The following is a 20,745-nucleotide window of genomic DNA, read 5'->3' on the forward strand; positions in this document are numbered from 1 at the left end:
GCAGATAGACGGATGGGAGCAGACCAGGGATAAGGCCCAGCTTGAGTGCTATTTTCAAGGATAATGAGAGGTGGTACCAGAAAGTCATGCTGTTATCCTTTTGTAAGCTCTGATGTGAAGCAAACTGCCCAAGAATGTGTATACTTAGGGTTACAAAGAATAACTGTAGAACACAAAATATCCAGTTAAAAGTTATTTATTCAAAAATATTTTCTACTAATTCTTTTCTTTTCTTTCTTTCTTTTGAGATAGGGTTTCTCTATGTAGCCCTGGCTGTCCTGTCTACTCCTTCTGTAAACCAGGCTAGCCTTGAACTCGAAAATAAACCTGCCTCTGTCTTCCGAGTGCTGGGATTAAAGGCATGTGCCACCACGCCCAGCTTTTTTTTTTTTTTTTTTTTTTTTTTACTAATTCTGATTCTATATCAAATTAAGATGGGGTTTTGAGCAGTTATACAGAATTGCTCAGAACCCCTGAACAGAGTACAACCCCCTCATTAGCTCATTATCTGAGCTTGACAAATTCAAGTCATTTACTTCACAAGAGTCATAATAGATATACAGTACTTGATATCAAACTATTTTATAAAGCTTATATTCATATTTCAGTTAAAATTTAGTTAATATAAAATGACACTGGCTTTAAAGAACATCCAAATAAAATGCCTTAATTTCTTTTCTTACGAAGTCCAAGGACATAATTGTCTAAAGTCTCTTCACTGCCCGCCCACAAAGTAATTAAGAACCACTTGCAGGCTGGGGTGTAGTTAGTGCTTGCCTAGCAGCAGCAAGGTCCTGAATGCTGCCTTAGCACCGAGCAGGAAAACACAGGACCACCTGAGATTGTGGTGCGTTTCCACTCCTCATTTCAGTGGCTAAAATATGCTGGAAATGGAACAGAAGGCCAGAGATTTCTGGTCATAGCACACATTTCCTGCAGGTTCTCAACTTCAAACTATTATACAAAACAGAGGCTTTATAAAAAATAGCCTTTGTGGGCCAGGTGTGCTGAATGCTTTAAATCCTAGCAATTAGGAAACTGAGGGGAGTAGACCCCTGCAAATTCTTGGTCAAGCAGGGCTACCTAGGGAGAACCGTCTCAAAAAAGAAACAAGAGGCTTTTGGAAGCATGTACATTCAAAGGAAACCCTTTAGTATTCTTAGAGTTAAATCCGCTGGGAGAAGCAGACTCGCTCTCGCTCTATTTTCTCAAAAGAGCTTTGGGTTTTGAGAAAAGCGTGCATGTCAGCCAGGCCTGCGGCTGCTGAGCCAACCCCAGCTCTGCTCCTCCTGATGGTTTAAGAAGTCAGTCTTTTCTCAACAGTCTCCTGGTAAGCAACAAACCGTCTCAAGTTCATCTTCACGTTGTCAAGAACACACAGCTGATCTGGACTGTATTTGCCCCTGCCCTCTTTTCGTATCTGATAAGAGAGACAGAATGAGATTATGTCATCTAATTTGTTATCGTTTAAACAAAATAACTTTTTTTTTAAATGGTTATTCGAGATAGGGTTTTTCTGTGTAGTTTTGGCGCCTGTCCTGGAACTCACTCTGTAGACCAGGCTGGCCTTGAAAACAGAGATCCACCTGCCTCTTCTTCTAAGTGCTGGGATTAAAGGAGTGTGCCACCACTGCCTGGCTTCAAGTAACTATTTTATAAGCAAATATAACGTTTTACTTTGAGATTAAATAGAATACAGTACGTGAAGACAAGAAAAATGAAAACATGCTCTCTCTTTTTTTTCCATTTTCACTGAGGCAATCTCTCAGTCAGACCCAGAGTTTGATGATTCAGCTAGACTCACCAGCCAGCGTGCTCCTGGGATCATCTGGCTCTATCTTCTCAGGCTGGGATTTCACGCAGCATGTTGGTGGGTAATACTGACCTGGTTTCCACCATTGCATGATAAGAACTCCAACCACAAAACCATCCCCCAACCTGAACGCACACATTAAAATTATAGCTACAAGTCAATTGCACGCCTTTGATCCCAATACTCTGGAGGTGGTGGCAGAGGGATCTCTGTGAGTCTGATCTAAATAGTGAGTTCTAGGACAGCCAAAGTTACAGAGAGATCCTATCTGAACAAAAACAAAACACCAAAAGGGAAAAAGAAGTTACAGAAATGAGAGCCATAGATAAAAAGATTGAAATTTATGGAATGCAGATCATAACTCACCCTAATCTTTTTAAAATCATAACTCACCCCAATCTTTTTAAAAAGTATAAAAAAATTTATTTGTATGACCATTCTGCTTGTATGTATGTTATGTGTACCACATGAGTGCCTGGTACCCATGGAGGTCAGAATAAGACAACGAATCTCCTGGCACTGGAGTTAAGACAGTTGTGAACCATCATGTGGATGGAGGGAGTCAAAGCTGGGTCTCTACAAAAGCAGTAAGTCACTAAGCCATCTCTCCAGCTCCTTTATTTTATATGTATGGACATTTTGTGTGCATAAATGTCTGTGCATCATATGTCTGCAGTGCCCATAGAGGCCAGAAGAGGGTGTTAGATACCCTGGAACTGGAATTACAGCTAAGTAACCATGTGGGTGCTGAGAACAGAACCCAAGTCCTCTGGAAGAGCAGCCAGTGCTCTTAACAGGGACCATCTCTCCGGCCCTCATCTCTAGTCTTAAGCACCAGCTTTCAAGTTTTAGTACAGCACCTGTAAGATTTCCCACAGCATGGGCTGGTAGGGCTCCTACTGGTACCCTTATTAACTTTCTGATTCACAGGCCAGGAGTCGAGGGCTAAAAATCCACATATGGAACAAGACAAGAGGTAATGCCGTGAGGTAATACCTTTGAGATAGCATAGCTTTAGACAAATTCCTTTTTTGTTTGTTTGTTTTGTTTTGTTTTCTGAGACAGGGTTTCTCTGTGTAATTTTGGAGCCTGTCCTAGCACTAGCTCTTATGGACCAGGATGGCCTCGAACTCACAGAGATCCGCCTGCCTCTGCCTCCTGAGTGCTGGGATTAAAGGCGTGCGCCACCACTACCCGGCACTTTAGACAAATTGTTTAGTCTACCACATGGAGTTGTATCCAAATGGAACTTGAGGTCTCTGATGCCTCTATTTTACACAAATGAGCTTCACTTTAAAACTGTAGGTTAAGTATCTACAGGTAATACAAACCAAAAAACAAAACAAGACAAAACAAAAACCTATCGTGAGACATTATCACTATAGCAACGCATACTAAACAGGTAAGCCAATGCCATCAACAGCTTCCAAAACCCAGGGTGCTTTCACAGTTCAGAGTTTACAGGAGCTATAGAGCACTGCTGCTTCAGAGTTCTGGTGTTGTTCTACTTTAATACTGAGAATTAAACCTAGGGTCTCAAGAATGCTAAAACACATGCTACCATGAGCGACATTTCCAACCCTCATTCATTTATCTTTTGAGACAGGATCTTATTGTGCAGTCCAGGCTGGCCTGGGACTCATGATTCACCTCCAAGTTCTGGGATTAGAGGCTGGCACCACATCCGTCTGGAGGGTTTGATGACTTTGCCTAATCTGCTTTGCTGGCAGCAGAAATGGGGTAAACATTGTTCTCCTTACCTCAAAGGCTCCTTCTGCAGAAATCTAAAGGGCTTTTTATGAACAATGTAGACACTATGTACTGGCATGAAAACAGATCTTTTAAAGAATTAGGCAAAAACACAAAAAAGCAGAAATATGATTATGTTATGCTATTTTTTCTGGACAGCAAAGGAAGAAATAAACCCCAGGTACATTTGTCTCTGCTAAAAAAAACACGGCCCAGTGGGGTCAGGGAAATGGCCCAGAGATTAAAAGGCACTGACTCAATTCATAACACCTGGTATCCAGTTCCAGGGGATCTGACACCATCCTCTGGCTTTCATGAGCACTGCACACACATGCTATACAGACATATGTGCAGGCAAAAACATCCATATAAGAATAAATATATCTCAAAAGAAAGAAATAACTCAGTGGTAGAATGCTGGCCTAAAAGAAAGATGTACAGGAACAAAAGAAAACAAACAAAAAGTCCTCTAAAATGGAAAGATTCAAGTTTGTTCCTATTTCTTAGGTGCTAGGTATAAATTGGGTAGACACATGGACAGCACAGGCCCCGTGTTCAAACCCCAGCACCAAAATAAATAAATAAATAAATCAACAAATCAAAACAAAGTTCTTGGCTACTCTCCTATCCAGCTAATAGAGTGGCAGCTTTGCTTCCCAGGACAGAACACCCTAAAGATGCCTTCTTTCCCCAAGGAAAATACCCACAACGATGAAGCCAACATACAGTACATTACACCTATAAAACAAGCTTAAAAGTATACAAAAGTGCCTTTTAAGCTACAGACAGTATTTCTGTATAAGAAAGCTGTTACTGTCATGAAGCATGTGTCAAGATGCCACTCTGGATTCAAATTACCACAACCCAGCACCACTCTGTGGAACCACGACGCAACCAAACAAGCACTTCACTGCATGCTCTGGACAGGAAGTGCTAGGTTAATCACCAAGACTTAACAGGAATTACTCAAGCACCCTCTAAGATGCATGACCCTTTTCCCCAGACATGAGCATTTATAAAGAAAGCAACTACAAACCTTCATCTTGAAGACTGGCTGGAATTCTTTCAAAGATGATAACAATTTAATTTGAACTGAGGCCTTTTCTGCTTCTTCACCATCTGCAAAAACGTCAAAGAGGGCATCCAAAGCCTCTCCTGTTACCACGAGGGAAGGGTCTTTGGTGGCAACTTCCAATAGAAAGCACCCAATGGTCTACAAAAATCAAACACAGGATAATGAAGGGTCAGTTTCTAGTATGAGCACTAATAAATGTGTCAACAGCTCCTGCATTCTACTTAAATTGAAATAAAGTGTGAACATATCACACACAGCTATGAATATACCAAACATAATATCAAGATAAGCTAAATGTGCTATAGTTTATATTACCAAATAAAGTGAACCAAGGTCCATAAATGATATGAAAATTTTGGAAACTACTGAAATTTTCCTTCTGCTTTCCTCAGGCTTCTCATTTGTGACAATAATCACTACCACCCATGATCCCAGCACTCAGGAGGTAGAGGCAGGCAGAGCTCTTTGAGTTCGAGGCCTACACAGGGAATTACATAGAGAGACCCTGCCTTGAAAAAAAAAAAAAAAGAAAGAAAAAGAAGCAAAATAAATCACAAAATAAGTGCCATTCTCACTTTACTTCACGCTGTTTTTATGATTTTGTTTTTGACAGTCTCACGTCACCACGACAGTGGGTGATGACCTTGAGCTTCTGGTCCTCCTACTTCTACCTCCTGCTGGGAATATAGACATGTGCCACCAGGCCTGGCTACGATATGCTCTTTCCTTTCCCTCCACAATTAGTTATCTTTTGATAACATTCCCAATTTGCAAAGGCCTCTTCCAGACTATAATAATCTGATTATAGTCTGGCTGTGGTGTGGGGGGACAGGGGATGGAGACTGTCAGAATACGGAGTCTAAAGTCCAGCTGTACCGTACTAGTCAGTTAACCTCTCTGGGCGCTAATATTCTCCTTTTAATGTGAACAGTACAGATAACCTCTATGACAGTATTAGGCTGAATATCCTAGAATTCTAGAATGTACTATGAAGCATATACCACAACATAACAAGTCTTATTAAAAAAGCCAGGCGTTGGTGGTGGTGCACACCTTTAATCCCAGCACTCGGGAGGCAGAGACAGGCGGATCTCTTTGAGTTTGAGGCCAGTCTGGTCGATAGAGCAAGTCCCAGGACAGGCTCCAAAGCTACAGAGAAACCCTGTCTCGAAAAACAAAACAAAAAAAGTCTTATTAAAAAAAGGATGGACCATGGAGTAGGGGAGGGACAGCTGGAGAAAGGAAGTGGGGGAGTATGATAGAAACATTATATACATGGACAAATTTTCCAGAGAATTAAAAGAAAAAAAAAATGAAGCAGTATAGAATGAACAAGTAAATATGGTGTCTACACCTCTGAGACAAAGGGACAGGAAGCTCAGGACAGAGGCAATAGTACCATTTACACTTCATCATTCTACTTTTCTGCATATTTTTTAAGTGCATGTATTATTTTTCCAACATTTTAAAATTTAAAGTTTTACTATTATTGTTTTTAATTATGTATATGTCTGCGTGTGGGTTTGTGCCATAAGTACCAGTGCCTGTAGAGGCCAGAGATATCAGATTCCTTGGAGCTGGATTCACACAGCTGTGACCTACCTGATCTAGGTGCTGGGAGCTGAAATACGGTCCTCTGAAGAGTGATAAACCATCCCCTAGTCCTCCAACATGGATTTTAAAGATACTACAAATCCCTACAGGGTTTTAGCAGGTTAAGAAGGACTTTAGAGCCAGACATGGTGGCTCAAGTCTTTACTCCCAGCACTTGGGAGGCAGAGGCAGGCTGATGTCTGTGAGTTCAAAGCCAGCCTGTTCTATAGAACAAGCACCAGGACAGCCAGCTGTTACACAGAGAAACCCTGTCTCAAACAACAAAACAAACAAATAAAAATTCCACATTTGGCTTTATGCTGAAGACAAATTTATTTTTAAAAAAGCACATCTTGAGAAAAGATAAATAAAAACAAGGCTTACCTTTTCAAGTACTTAATACATAATTTTATTAAAGCCATAGGGTACATTCTATATTTTTTCTTTTTATTTTCTTTTTTTTAAGATTTATTTATTTATTGTGGAAACAGATTCTGCCTGCATGCAGCCTGTAAGCCTGAGGAGGGCACCAGATCTCATCACAGATGGCTATGGACCATGTGGTTGCTGGGAATTGAATGCAAGAACTCTGGAAGAGCAGCCAGTGCTCTTAACCTGAGTCATTTCTCCAGCCTCACTTTATATTTCTTTATACAATATCTTATCATGATCTCTCCCCATTCCTACTTACTGGACAGTTTAGGTTAGAAACAATTGTTTACCTTAAGAGTTTCAAGTGTGCCATTTTCTTTGGCTAGGACGCTGCCAGTGATCCCCAAAATACTGACCACATTCACTCTCACCCCAATGCTGCTACTATGAATGCCTGCTCTGCATAGTGTCATCAGCTGTTCAGGTGTCATACACTGTTGAGAGAAAAGAAATACTTTCAAGTATTTATTTACTTATCTCATATTCACGTGTGTGGATGTTGTAGATAGTTTCGAGATTGAAACATTCCATTCTGCTGGGAAGCTCTTTAAACTGGAAGGCAAACACTCAAAATAGCTTTAGGAAGTACCGGAAACTGATCAAATTCACTAGGCCCCTCAGTTCTCAGATGGAAGGAAGCCAAGCTGTAAAGACACTCAAGCTGAGCTGCAAAGATGACTCTGAGACTAGACCAGCTGCCTGGAAGAAGCAGGAACCAGCTGAGTTTCCTAGAAGAGGTTTAGACCAACCGAGTCACTTTGAAAGGACATTCTCCAACCTGTCGAGCTGCAGCTGAGCAGCTTGTTCCAGGTACTGGGGTGGGCTTTGGTGATATAGTTGTCTTCTGCTCCTTTAAGTAACCTCTCACCCATATTTCTGTAAGTATCACTAATAAAACTCACTGGTTCACCAAGCTGGACTTTACAAGTGACCATATTTTGTTCTGTGTTAAGATTCCTATTTGATTTGAGTAGAAATGAGTTGCACACAACAGTGGGCATGAATATGCAAGAGTTTGTGTGCTTGTGTGCAATTTGTGGAGGCCTAAGGTTGATGTTGGTAGTCTTCATTGATTACACTACCTTATTCATTGAGGCCAGATCTCTCATTTGAACCAGAGCTTGCCTTTTTAGCTAGTCTGACTAGTTTGCTCCAGGAATCCCATCTCTACCTTCAGAGCTCTAGAATTACAGACAGATTACCCACCCACACAGCATTTATATGGATTCCAGAGATCTTGTATGGCAAGCCCTTTAATCACTAAGTTATCTAGTCCTTTTATGTTTTAAGAAGGAAAATTCTTAAAAATCAAGGAAAATGACTTGAGCATGGAACATTTTCTTTAGCAAAAAGCAATCAGAGTTCGGGGGTATAGGTTTAGTTCACTGGTAGAGCACAAGTGCAGACAAAGGGTCCACATCAGACAAAGGGAACCAACCTGAAGAAATTTCTACTAATATCCATCAATTTTGAATCAAAAAGAATAGTTGGGTGGTAGTGGCTTACACTTTTAATCCCAGTTCTCAGGAGGCAGAGCCAGGTGGATCTCTGTGAGTTCAAGGCCAGTGTGGTTTACAGAGTGAGTTCCAGGACAGGTTCCAAAACCTACAGAGAAACCTTATCTTGAAATATCAAAATAAAAAGATATATACACATACACACACACACAAATATATATATACATACACATATAAAATGAATGAATGAACAAGGCTGGTGTGGTAGCCAAGACTACAGATCTACAAATAATCCCAGCACTAAGGCTGAGGCAGTAGGATCACTCAGTAGTTTAAGGTCAGTCGGGGGACATAATAAAACCCTATCTCAAAATAAACAAATGCGTATAAAACTGAGCACAAAATGAAACTAAAAAGAAAGCATGAGTGAAGTCCTAGGTTCAGTCTCAGCAACAAACAAACAAAACAAGAAGCAGGAAGACAAAAAAAAAGTAAGAAAGAAAAAAAAAGAAAAGAAAGAAAGAACCATACAGGTTGTATTTAGAGATTACCAGGGACCAGGATACCTTATTCATTATGTGACAGTACATTTTAATACTCTTCACTTCCTATATTAAGACCTACATCTAATTAGATTCAGGTTCAGAATTTTTTGGCAAGAAAAATTCATATTGCTGCATATATATTTCTCTCGAGACAGGGTTTCTCTGTAGTTTTGGAGCCTGTCCTGGAACTAGCTCTTGTAGACTGACTGGCCTTGAATTCAGAGATCAACCTGTCTCTGCCACCTGAGTGCTGGGATTAAAGGCGTGCGCCCGCACTGCAGATCATGTCTTAGTGTCTTTGCGCAAAGGTTTTAGCCAACAGTGACCGTAGCTGCCCAGGAGTACAAACTGTGCCAAAGTTACTAAATGATCAATGACACGATGTCTTCTTTGCAGAAGAATCCTAGCTGATAGCACTGGAGACACAAAGCTGGGCATCTCCAGTGTGCAGCCTCACACTGTTGGCTAAAACCTTTGAGCAAAGACAAATGTTATCACATTTCTATGAATTGTTTTCGAAAAAGAAACAAAATAAAACATCAAACTTGTTTAAATATACATATGGAAATGTGCACATGTGTGTGGAGGTCAGAGGGTAACTCTGGAGTTAGTTCTCTCCTTCCACCTTTATGTGTGAGGTCATTAGTCTTGACAGAAGTTCTTCCAGACAGGGTTTCTCTGTGTAACAACCCTAGCTGTCCTGGAAATCACTCTGTAGACCAGGCCTCCGGAGGGTGGGACTAATGGTGTGAGCCACCACGCCAGGTTTTCTCTTTCTCAAAAGCACTTTTCTATCTCTTCTTCTTCCCTTGCCTTTTCACAAAGCTATAACTCTAACAGCTTTGGATCTTTGTTTTTCTGGCAATGTGCTTGCAAAACAGCATCTTTTCAAATTTCACATAAGAACTTTACAATGTCTTACCTGTGGAATGTTCTTTGCCGCCATTGTTTGCAAAAGGGCCCTCAAAGCACTACTTATGGCTTCTAGAAAATCAGTATGTTTAGCAAAATCTAAAAGACACAAAAAAAAATCCACAAAACAAAAAGATGAATTGTAAATTTTCTCTTCTGCAAGACAAACTATTTTGTAGAAAAAGTTTTAAAACAAAGCATGCAAGTGTTAGCTTACAATGTTACTAACAAAAGCAATTCCCCCCCCCACAGATTTATTTTATTTTAGGTGGATGAGTGTTTTGCCTTTCTGTATGTCTATGCACCATGGGTGCAATGCCTAGGGAGGCCAGAAGAGGGCATCAGAAAAACTCCATGTGGGTTCTAGGAACTGAGCTCAGATTTTCTGCAAGAACAGTAACTGAGTCACCTCTCCAGCCCCCAACAAAAGCATTCTTGATATGTAAGCCAAATGTTTAGCTAAGACTGTACAGTGTCCAGTGAGTCTGAAAGGTGACTGCAGTAGGGACAGGCAGAGACCTGCAGAGGCCCTCACTTAAGGTGTCGAGTTTTCACTAGACTAACACCTGGCATAGGATAAACCTATGTGGTTGATTCTCATCTCTCAGAGGTCTCTGCTGTGATGCTGGCAGACCTGTGGGGGAGTCATCTCCCACACCAGTGCTCTTGACAATACAAGCTCATGGCTCAAAGCCTCCCTGGTCTGTTCAATGACTCAGCCTTGCTCTTTTCCGACTGTACTTTCCTATGCATGACAAACAAAATAAACACCTGAGCCAGTATGGTCACAGGCAAGAACAAACGAGGGCCACCCAGGTGAGTGATCCATAGAGTACATTTGAATCATAATTTCTAAAAATGTACAGCAAGTATGTCCAGTCCTACGCCATCTTCTGACATCTCCCCATATACTTCCCACACGCAGAGTCTGATTTCTTCTTAAACATGGGTGTGACTTATTTTTCTTCAGCCACAACTATGACAGGCCTAAGTCGTAACAAGCAGAGTGACTTACAGCTCACTCACAGGTATGTGCTTTTCCCTGGACTCCTAACCTAGGAACCCAGTCATTGTTGTAAAGAGGCTCAAGTCATAGATGATTCCAGCCATAAGTATTTAATATAAGTGAACAAAAGCTCAAATGATTCTGGCTCACAGTCTTTAAGGTCTTCAGAAGAGACCCTAGTCTAGGCAACATTCCACCTCAGCAACAGAGACACTGCTTAGATAATAATAATTCTGTTATGTAGACAAGATTGCCGGACAAAAAATGAGGAACATAGGGGTGGGGTGGGATGGGGGGAGGGGGGATGGGGCGAGAAAAGTGTGAAGTGGAGGATGGGAAGAGCTTGGGGGAAATAGGATGGTTGGGATATAGGAAGGGTGGATATGGGAACAAGGAATTATATATCTTACTTAAGGGAGTCATTCTAGGGTTGGCAGAGGCTTGACTCTAGAGGGGTTCCCAGGTGTCCAGGAAGACGCCTCCAGCTAGGTCCTTGGGCAACTGAGGAGAGGGTGCCAGAAATGTCCAGATCCTATTGCCATACATTCATGAATATCTTGCATATCACCATAGAACCTTCACCTGGCATTGGATGGAGAAAATGACAGAGCCCCACATAGGAGCACCGGACTGAGCTCCCAAGGTCCCGATGAGGAGCAAAAGGAGGGAGATCATGAGCAAGGAAGTCAGGACCGTGAGGAGTGCGTTTACCCATTGAGACGGTGGGACAGATCTAACGGGAGACCACCAAGTCCAGTTGGAATGGAACTGATGGAACAGGGGACCAAACCGGGCTCTCTGAATGTGGCTGACGGTGGAGGAGGACTGAGAAACCAAGGACAACGGCAATGAATGTGAACTCTACAACATGGACGGGCTCACTGTGAGCCTTAACCTTCACCTGGCGATGGATGGAGATAGAGACAGAGCCCCACATTGGAGCACCGGACTGAGCTCCCAAAGTTCTGATGAGGAGCGGATGGAGAGAGATCATGAGAAAGAAAGTCAGAACCATGAGGGATGCGTTCACCCACTGAGACGGCAGGACAGAACTAATGGGAGACCACCAAGTCCACTTGGAATGGGACTGATGGAACATGCGACCAAATCGGACTCTCTGAGGGTGGCTGATGGTGGAGGCTGACCGAGGAGCCAAGGACAATGGCGATGGGCTTGGTCTCTACGACATGGACAGGCTCTGTGTGAGCCTTGTCAGTTTGGTTGCTCACCTTCCTGGACCTGGGGGGAGTTGGGAGGACCTTGGACTCAACATAGTGTAGAGAACCCTGATGGCTGTTTGGCCTCAAGAGGGAGGGAGTGGGGGTGTGGGTGGAGGGAAGGGGAGGGAAGGGGGGAGGAGATGGCAATTTTTAATAAAAAATAAACTGGAAAAAAAAAGAAAAAAAAATAATAATTCTGTTATGTGTGTGTATACAGGGAGCTCTTGTTTAAGATATCTCCTAGCATCCCTGCGGCATACCAGAACAACCACCAAGACAGTAACCCCTGAAATGCCAAATGTCCCCTTAGGAGAGGAGCAATGGCCCCTAGTGGAGAATCACTGCCTGACTCTGACAATATGGATGAGACAGGGGATCATGTGGTGCTCAGGCTGCTTTAGAACACACAGGCTCAAGCAATCCTCCTGCCTTCAGGCTCCTGACGGCAGAGACTGAAGCTATACCTAATCATATGCACCTTACTGCTTCAGACATAAAACTTGGGCCAGACTTGTTACACAGTAGCAGATGCCATGATTTATTACCCTGTGTGCTTAGGACATTGTCCCATTTCTGATTCCTCCTTCTTACGCTGCCTAGGTAAAAGACAGGCAGCTTCCCACAATTTTCTTAAGACAGGGTCTTCCTATGGTCCAGATTGGCCTCAAACTCTGAACTCTCCTGCCTCAGCCTCACAAGCACTGGAATTGCAAAAGATGCAATACATATCAGGTGCATAATTTTAAATTTTTTATTTATTATTACTGTGTGTAAGTGCAGGTGCACATGTGTTACAACAGACTCCTGGTGGTCAAAGGACAACACTCAGAAATCTGTCCACAATGGGATCCAGGAATCTAACTCAGGTTCTTAGGCTTGATTATGAAGTATTTTTTTACATGTTGAGTCTTCCCACTATCCACCCACAAACAATAATCAGGGCTATATTGCTTGGCTTTTCATTTTCAGATATTATAAGTACTAAACAAGAAATTCCTGTAATTATCACAGGACAGAAAATAGGCCAACTTTAAGATCAGACAAGAAATGTTTTGAACAAATCCTGCATGACATGGATCTGTTTCAGTTCATTTTGATCCCAGTTCAAATGCTCTCTCTCCAGAGAGCCCCTTTACATTTAACACAGACCTCACACCATTCCATCCTTTTCTCTTCACAGCTGAAATGAAATCTGAGAATATGACCTCCATGGATCAGTAACCCCCATGCCCACGTCAGTATTCCTAGGACCTAGATGGCATGTGACATAGTCCGAGGTCAAGAAGCATATGCTAAACAACGGCCTTACCAGAGTTCCTCCCATTTCCTAAAACCTGGTGTCCAACAGACAATCCAAAATTGATGCGGAGGTGTTCCTATTAGTCTTTAAAAGTTTCCACATTGTATAATTCATATTTTATCTTAATTAAAGAAAATATTCAAGCTACATGCAATGGCGCACACCTTTAATTCCAGCACTCAGGAGGCAGAGACAGGCAGATCTCTGTAAGTTTGAGGTCAGCCTGGACAACAATTGAATTCCAAGAAAGCCAAGGATGTTTCACAGAGAAACTCTGTCTTGAATAAAACAAAACAAAAAACCAATTTTGAACAGTTATTTAAATGATTATTTCTGTCATTTAAGCTTAATTTTCAGCAGATAGGGCACTGTCACAGAAATTAAGGACAGAGACATGTAACCTGAGAGATTCAGTTCTTTACAAGTCAAGGTGCACTGTGAAGTAATCCTTTTGTACACTGTGAATATGTATTACTTGCACTGGTTGCTAAAAGCTGACAAGTTGGTATCCAGGCTGGAAGCAAAGGTGGGCCAGTCAGACACAGAGGACTCTGGGGGAGGAAGGGTGGAGTCAGAGATGTAGAGATGTTAGCCAGCTGAAGAGGAAGCAGAATGTAAAGAAAATGAGGTAATGCCAAGCAGTGGTGTAGAGATGTTAGCCATCTGAAAAGGAAGCAGAATGTATAGAAAATGAGGTAATGCCAAGCAGTGGTGGTGCACGCCTTTAATCCCAGCACTCAGGAGGAGGAAGAGGCTGGTGGATCTCTGTGAGTTCGAGGCCAGCCTGGTTCATAGAATTTTTTCCAAAACAAGGCTCCAAAGCAATTCTGTTTTGAAAAGCCAAAAACCAAAATCAAAAAAAAGAAAAGAAAAGAAAAGAAAGAAAGAAAGAAAGGAGAGAAAGAAAGAAAAAAGAAAGAGAAAATGAGGTAACAAGTCATGAGCCATGTGGCAAAGCATATATAAGAAATATGGGTTAATTTAAATATAAAAAGTTAGCTAGTAACTAGCCTGAGCTATTGGCCAAACATTTATAAGTAATATTAAATCTCTGTGGGAGCAGGCAGCCGGGACAAGGAAGCTTCCACCAAACAAAGGTGTTTAAAGAAAGGTATGTCAGACAAAAGCCAGGGACAAAACAGTATATGGCATTCACTACCTACACTCCCCTTCCCAGGTCTATCTCATCTCAGGAGAATTTTTTTGGAAGCAGATGCTTAAATGAAACTAGCGAATTAATAATGCCTCTGAGAATTGGGTAGTATAGGACAAACAAAGGAGGCTGTCCACTTCACATTCTCTCCTAACTTTTGAATTTTGTCCTACATACTGGATGCATATTACTCGATTAAATTTAAAATATATTAAGAATGTGACTGGGGAGGCACAGGAGACCTACAAGAAAACATGGACTACTGCCATTCTCTTGACTGTCTGCCAGAATGTCAAGGTGGACCTTATTGCTGAAGATACCACACACTGCACTCAGAACTTGGGAGAAGTTAACCTGGTGCTTACCTGGAAGCCTGAGAGTTAGCTCTCACAATACTAAGGGTGCCATGAAAGCTGCTTAGGGAGAAAAGTTATCCTCAACAGGCTGGGAGCACTGGTTTATGCCTTTAACTGCAGCACTCAGGAGTCAGAAGCAGGCAAATCTCTGAATATCAGGCAAGCCTGGTCTATATAGTGAGTTCCAGGGTAACCAAGGCTACACAGAAAAATATTGTCTCAAAAACAAACAAAAAAAAACAAACAAAAGCCCCTCAATAGCACAATAATAGTACTTGCATCTTGGAATAATCAATAGCTGTAACTGGACACAAAGTCTGATCAATTGGAGGATGGTCAACCACTAAAAACCTAGCCAAAAAGCCATGTGTACCTACTACTACCATATTAATAAAGTAATAGTTTCTACCTGCCTTTTAAATACTTATAAGTAACCAGGGGGTGTTCAGCCTCCAATGGGACATCTATAACCCAATTCCCACACCTAAGCTCAGGAAGCATTACAAAGGAGAAAGAGCCAAGGACCAGGATGACTGCTATAAGATAGTTTCTTCTAAAGAGGACAGGGATGTTGCTTCTATAAACTCTCACCAAATGGCTGCCAGCACAAGACCTGTGAATACACCAGCTGTGCCAAACTGGATGGAGGAAAATTTCACAGGGCCCGCCCTTAGCTCAGGAGCTATAACTAATGGTCACTGACAGAAAACCACTTTCCTGTTTTTGTTTGTTTCCTTTTTCAGGGATGAGACCACAATCCTACCTGGTCAGCCCTAAGGACATGCAGGTGGGACAGCACTGACTGGACCAAAGGGTTGTGTGTCTATGTTCCTGTGTGTGTGTGTATAACAGGAAGAAATATAGAAGGGGTCATGAATTCAAGAGAGGGTGGAGAGGGTGATTGGGAAAGACACGAGGAACTGGGGACAGAAATGATGCAGATCCAGGATACTAATGTATGAAATCCTCAAATTAAAAAAAAAAAAAAGAATAAAGACTTACTCAAATATCCTAATGAGGACCTGATACTTATGACTCATTTTAATTGGCATGACATTAATTTAATTATTTATTCTGTTTTTTGTGTGTGGTGGGGAAGAAAGGGGCATGGCTGTCCTTGAACTCAGAGATCCTCTGTCTCTGCCTTCCAAGTGCTGGCATTAAAGGCATGGGTCACCACTGCCCAGATTGACATTAATTTTAAACTAAATATACAAACACACAAACCTAATGACACCTCTTGACTGTCACTGGCAATGGTAATACATGGTTGATAGTATCTGGGAAAGGTTTCTGCAGGTTAAATGTGGTAACACTCCATTTATAGAGTTCAAGTTCCTATCCTTCAAAGTTCTGCTGTCCAAGTAGTCTTTCACAGTAATGTCTAAATATTTACCTGGCTGAGAAAAAAGAAGTTCTGACAGGCGCTGTACAAGTGTCTGAAGACCTGGGGCTCCACCAAGATGGTCCATGTCCAGGAGAGACACAAGACTCTGGAGACACATAAGGGCTCTACACTGAATAGTGTTCAATCTGCAAAGAAAGTGAACAGTCCGTTTCTGTAAACTAACACACTGAAATTCTATGGGTCTAGCGATTTTTACTATCGTTGTTGATTATGGCATAGCATCTGGCTTTGTGCCCCAGGCTAGCCTGGAGCTCATTATGAACTCTATGCTGGCTTTGAATTTGTGATTCTCTCAAATACTGGGATTAGAGGTATGAGCCTCCATGCCTGGCTCAGTGCCAATTTTTAATCTGAGCTTCAGATTCTAATTAAGAGTACCTACAAATTCAAGGGATCTGAGGCAGGTCACAAAGAATAATATGAATTGCTAATCTGCCAATCAAAAAGCCTGAGCCCTCAAGGACTATGATGAGCACAGCTCACTATGAGTCATAAGTCTCTACTCAGCCTTGGACACCAAACTCACTTTTATTTTTTCCTTTTTATTTATTGTTTGCTGTCCCGGGGACTGATCCCACAGCACCACTCATGCTAGACAAGCACTCTACCCTGAAGACAGGCTCTCAATAGGCTGCTCAGGCAGAGTCTGAACTTGTAATCCTCCCATTCTAGCCTTGGGCAGTTGAGATTACAGACCCGTACCCCAGGCCTGCTTTCTTTCTTGCTTTTTCATGTGGGAGCCATCTGGCATGTGTCTCTAGCATTGTCTAAATGTGTGCTTTGTGGAAAGGGAACCACAGTGTACACATTTTGGTTTTTTTGTTTTTTTTTTTTCTCTGCTCAACACAGTAGTGTATTGTGAGTGGTTCTAGTTCAGATCCTCAGTACCGCTGAATGTCAACTTCTTATTCACATGGTCATGACAGACATCAAGGCTATTCCCAAGCTGTGGCAACAATGACCCACAATGTAGTGAATGTTCATTCTCACACAGATATCCTAGCACACAAGGCACAAACTTCTCCAGGGTACATAGGCTGGTCTTGGGAGCATTTTCCATTCAACATTCCAACATTTTACATAAAAACAAAATGATAATGTTTCTGAAAATTGAAAGGTTCTTACTTCCTAATCAAAGGTTTCCAAGTAGGGTTCCTAGAACATACGTCAATGGCAACACTGTTTGGTGAAGCGGTTTTCTCAAAAACCTAGGTTTGAAAGGGAAAAAGGAAAAGATAAAGGGAGATCATCTTAAACAGGACTTCTCTATAAAGTCTGACTTACTGTTTACATATCGGCATGGTCAGAACATGTGCATTTTAGCTGTCAGTTCTGCTTTACACCTAAGCCGCTCCAGGTCACAGCTCACATCAGTCATTCCCACACCCCAACCTGAGGCCAGGATGAAACTAATTACCTTCTTGGGGATGAGGCAATTGGTCAGGGCAGTGTGAATCTCATGGGACAGGCACAGCGGGGACAGCAGCTGCCCACTGCACTCACTGAAGGAGCTTTCCATAAAGGCCTCACTTTCATCACTGCTAGAAAGTTCTTCCCACTCATCATCAGAGGGATCTGAGGAGAGGGCAAACCAGACATGACTGGGTATCAAAGAAACCCCAACAGAAGCTGTCCTTGGTGTGGGGTGGGATTGGGGTAGTGGAATATCTTGCGTAAGCGGGGAGCAAACCTTCACTGCAGCACATGTTGACAATGATTTCCAGAGCAGTCTGCTGAGCTGTCAGCAATGCCATGGTCTCTCTTAGCTCCTTGTCAGTAGACTAAAAAATAATAATAATAAATCATGTATTTTTGTATCAGTTTCCTTTATTAAAGTCCACTGGACAATTTATGCACTTGGAATAGAGAATATGAGATTTGGAAAAGTTACAGAGGTACAAATGAGCACTGTGATTTCCTCTTGGCCTAGTAGAGCAAGTCTCTGTTAACTGGGCTCCATCTATCACAGGCTCCATAGGAGAGAACAAACATATTCACCTTGAATTTTGACCTACATGTTAAGAAGTAGCTCAGCTTGTGAAGCAGAGACAGGTGGATCTCTGTGAGTTTGAGGTCTACAAAGCAAGTTCCAGTCAGGACTACACAGAGAAGTTGTCTCAAAAAAGAAGTAACTCAGCACACTAAGGTTAAACCAAAGTTCCTTTCAGACACTAGCTACTTAAACAATATATTTTAGCCATCTTTTCGAACAGATTACATTCGACACACACTACCATCCAGGCATGGTGGCACACACCTGTAATTTCAGCACTCATGTGGCAGTCAGAAAAATTATCTCTATTTGAGGCCAGCCCAACCTACATACTGACATCCGTCTCAAAAACAAACATACCCACAAACATTATCAACAAGTCCTAAATTAACAATGCTTGATAAAGTAGCACATAGCCTTCATCCCCAATTTTCTATGAAAAATGTAAAGCAACTCTTTTAAGATTGAAGGCAAGAAAAATAAATGAATAAATAAAATAAGAATAAAAAAAGCCAGGCAGTAGTGGCAAGGGCTTTTAATCCCAGTACTTGGGAGGCAAAGGCAGGTAGAACTCTGAGTCCGAGGACAGCCTGGTCTACAAAAAAAAAAAAAAAAAAAAAAAAAAGCTAGACATGGTAGTGCATGCCTTTAAGCTGGGAGGCAGGGGCAGGAGAATAGGAGAATCTCAGGTCAGACAGAGCTATGAAGCCACCCAGTCTCAAAAAAAAAAAAAAAAAAAAAAAAAAAAATAGAGAGCGACTGCTGAGGTGGCTCACGGTCAGGAGTGTATACTTTATTGTTCCTGCAGAGGACCCAAGTTTGGTTCTCAGCACGTTAGTTAGGTCGCTCACAACTGCCTTTAACTCCAGCTCCAAGAGACTCTGATGCGCTTTTTCTGACCTCCATGGGCACCCCCACCCATCCGCACATAACACACATAAAACTTAAGAAAATAAGCCGGCGAGGCCAGCCTGGTCTACAAGAGCTAGTTCCAGGTCAGGCTCTAAAGCTGCAGAGAAACCCTGTCTCGAAAAACAAAAAAAACAAAAAAACAAAACAAAAAAAAAAAACTTAAGAAAATAAAAAAGACAGAAGAAATGGAGACATTTTCCTCTAAAAACATAAATTTCATCAATTACTATTTCTTAAAAGGAACAATATAAACCTATAAACCTAACTCTTTTTTGTTTGTTTTTGAGATGGGGTTTCTTGTGTAGCAGTCCTAGCTGTCCTGGAACTCAGTCTGCCTTCCCAGCGCTGGGATTAAAGGCACGTGCCACCACCACCCAGCCCTAATTCTTACATTGCCTGTAAAAAGTCAGTCAGTCACACTGATATTCTGTGAGTGGAATAACCTTGAAAATAACATGCACTTTACCGTTTATAAATCCTAACTTTCTTTTTTAATGAAACAAAATTTTACTAAGTGAATCTACTATAATTGACCAAGCATTCCATAGATGTGAATATTTTAGGTTACAGCCAATATTCTATATTTCTAAGTTCTGTACTCATGAAGTTAATGATTTTCCATCTTTTTTTTCTTCCTTGTTAAAAACTCCTACTAAGCCAGGGGTGGTAAATTCACCTTTAATCCAGCACTTGGGAGGCAGAGGCTGGCGGAACTCTGTGAGTTCAAGGCCAGCCTGGTCTATAAAGTGAGCTCCAGGGCAAGTGCCAAAGCTACAGAGAAACCCTGTCTTGAAAAACAAAGACAAAAACCCTCTTACTATACTGTACTGTCCGGGGGAGGAAAAACTCAAACTACGGGGCTTAACCTTCCTATCTCAGCCTAAGTATCTGGGACACAGACACATTCCACTATGACCGGCTAACCAAACCAAGGCCAAAAATATCTACAGAAAAACTGCATCTGCACTTGTCAGTATTCTATAAGTAATATAACTAAATATATATAAAATTACATTTTACTAAGAGGGCCGGAGAGTGTTTGCCAAGAATGTGCAAAGCCTTGGGACTGATCCTCAGCATTAAATGCAATTTAGTAAGTTCACAAAACAATCTAACACTATATTACATATTGTTAAGAATTCAAAATGGCTGGGCACATAGCTCAGTTGGTAGAATGCTTGTCTGTTATACAAAGTCTTGGGTGTGATCTCCAACACTACACAACCTGGGCAAGGTGGCACATGCCTGTAATCAGAGCACTTGGGAAGTGGAGACAGGAGGATTAGAAATTACAAGTCATCCTCTGTCTACATGGCAAATTCAACACTGACCCTATATTAAAACAAAAGCAACAAACAAAAACCTAATCTAAAGATGGCTAAAAGCTATGGGAGGATGTATGTAAGTGGATGCAAATAACATGCCATTTCATATGAAGAACTTAACACCTGGGGATTTGGAACACAGGGTGGGGTGGGACGGGGCCTGAGTTAGAGCCAATTCACCGTGGATATGTATAAGTATCTTATTTTCTCAAATTTACTGGATCTAAAGTTAAAAATATATCTATAGGTCTTATGATGCATTATTTTCCTTTTTAATGTTTGTGCTCATTTAAAATGCAACTAAGGAGCTAAGCATGGTGGCACACCTTTAATCCCAGCACTCAGGAAGCAGGGGCAGATGGATCTCTGTGAGGTTGAGACCAGCATGGGCTACATATCAAGTTCCAGGACAGCCAGAACTACATAGTAACACTGTCTCAAACTAACAAAAAATAAAATCCCACCAACAAATGCTGTCTAAAAATTTAACTATAAC

The 20,745-nt window shown here is 41.6% G+C and overlaps 1 protein-coding gene across 1 annotated transcript in view; it reads right to left on the reverse strand.

Annotated features, from left to right (window-relative positions):
* Positions 1 to 366: 366 nt before the first annotated feature.
* Positions 367 to 20,745, reverse strand: part of Heatr3 (HEAT repeat containing 3) — a 41,412-nt gene continuing 21,033 nt past the window's right edge. The window contains exons 8-15 of the mRNA XM_038313051.1: positions 17,710 to 17,800; positions 17,437 to 17,594; positions 17,145 to 17,227; positions 16,008 to 16,144; positions 9,587 to 9,675; positions 6,953 to 7,096; positions 4,599 to 4,775; positions 367 to 1,420 (exon numbers count right to left, since the gene is read on the reverse strand). Coding sequence (XP_038168979.1) covers positions 1,298 to 1,420; positions 4,599 to 4,775; positions 6,953 to 7,096; positions 9,587 to 9,675; positions 16,008 to 16,144; positions 17,145 to 17,227; positions 17,437 to 17,594; positions 17,710 to 17,800 — 1,002 coding nt within the window. The 3' untranslated portion in view covers positions 367 to 1,297. The remainder of the gene's footprint in view (positions 1,421 to 4,598; positions 4,776 to 6,952; positions 7,097 to 9,586; positions 9,676 to 16,007; positions 16,145 to 17,144; positions 17,228 to 17,436; positions 17,595 to 17,709; positions 17,801 to 20,745) is intronic.

This window comes from Arvicola amphibius, chromosome 15 (genome assembly GCF_903992535.2).
Source record: "Arvicola amphibius chromosome 15, mArvAmp1.2, whole genome shotgun sequence".
Lineage (NCBI taxonomy): Eukaryota > Metazoa > Chordata > Mammalia > Rodentia > Cricetidae > Arvicola > Arvicola amphibius.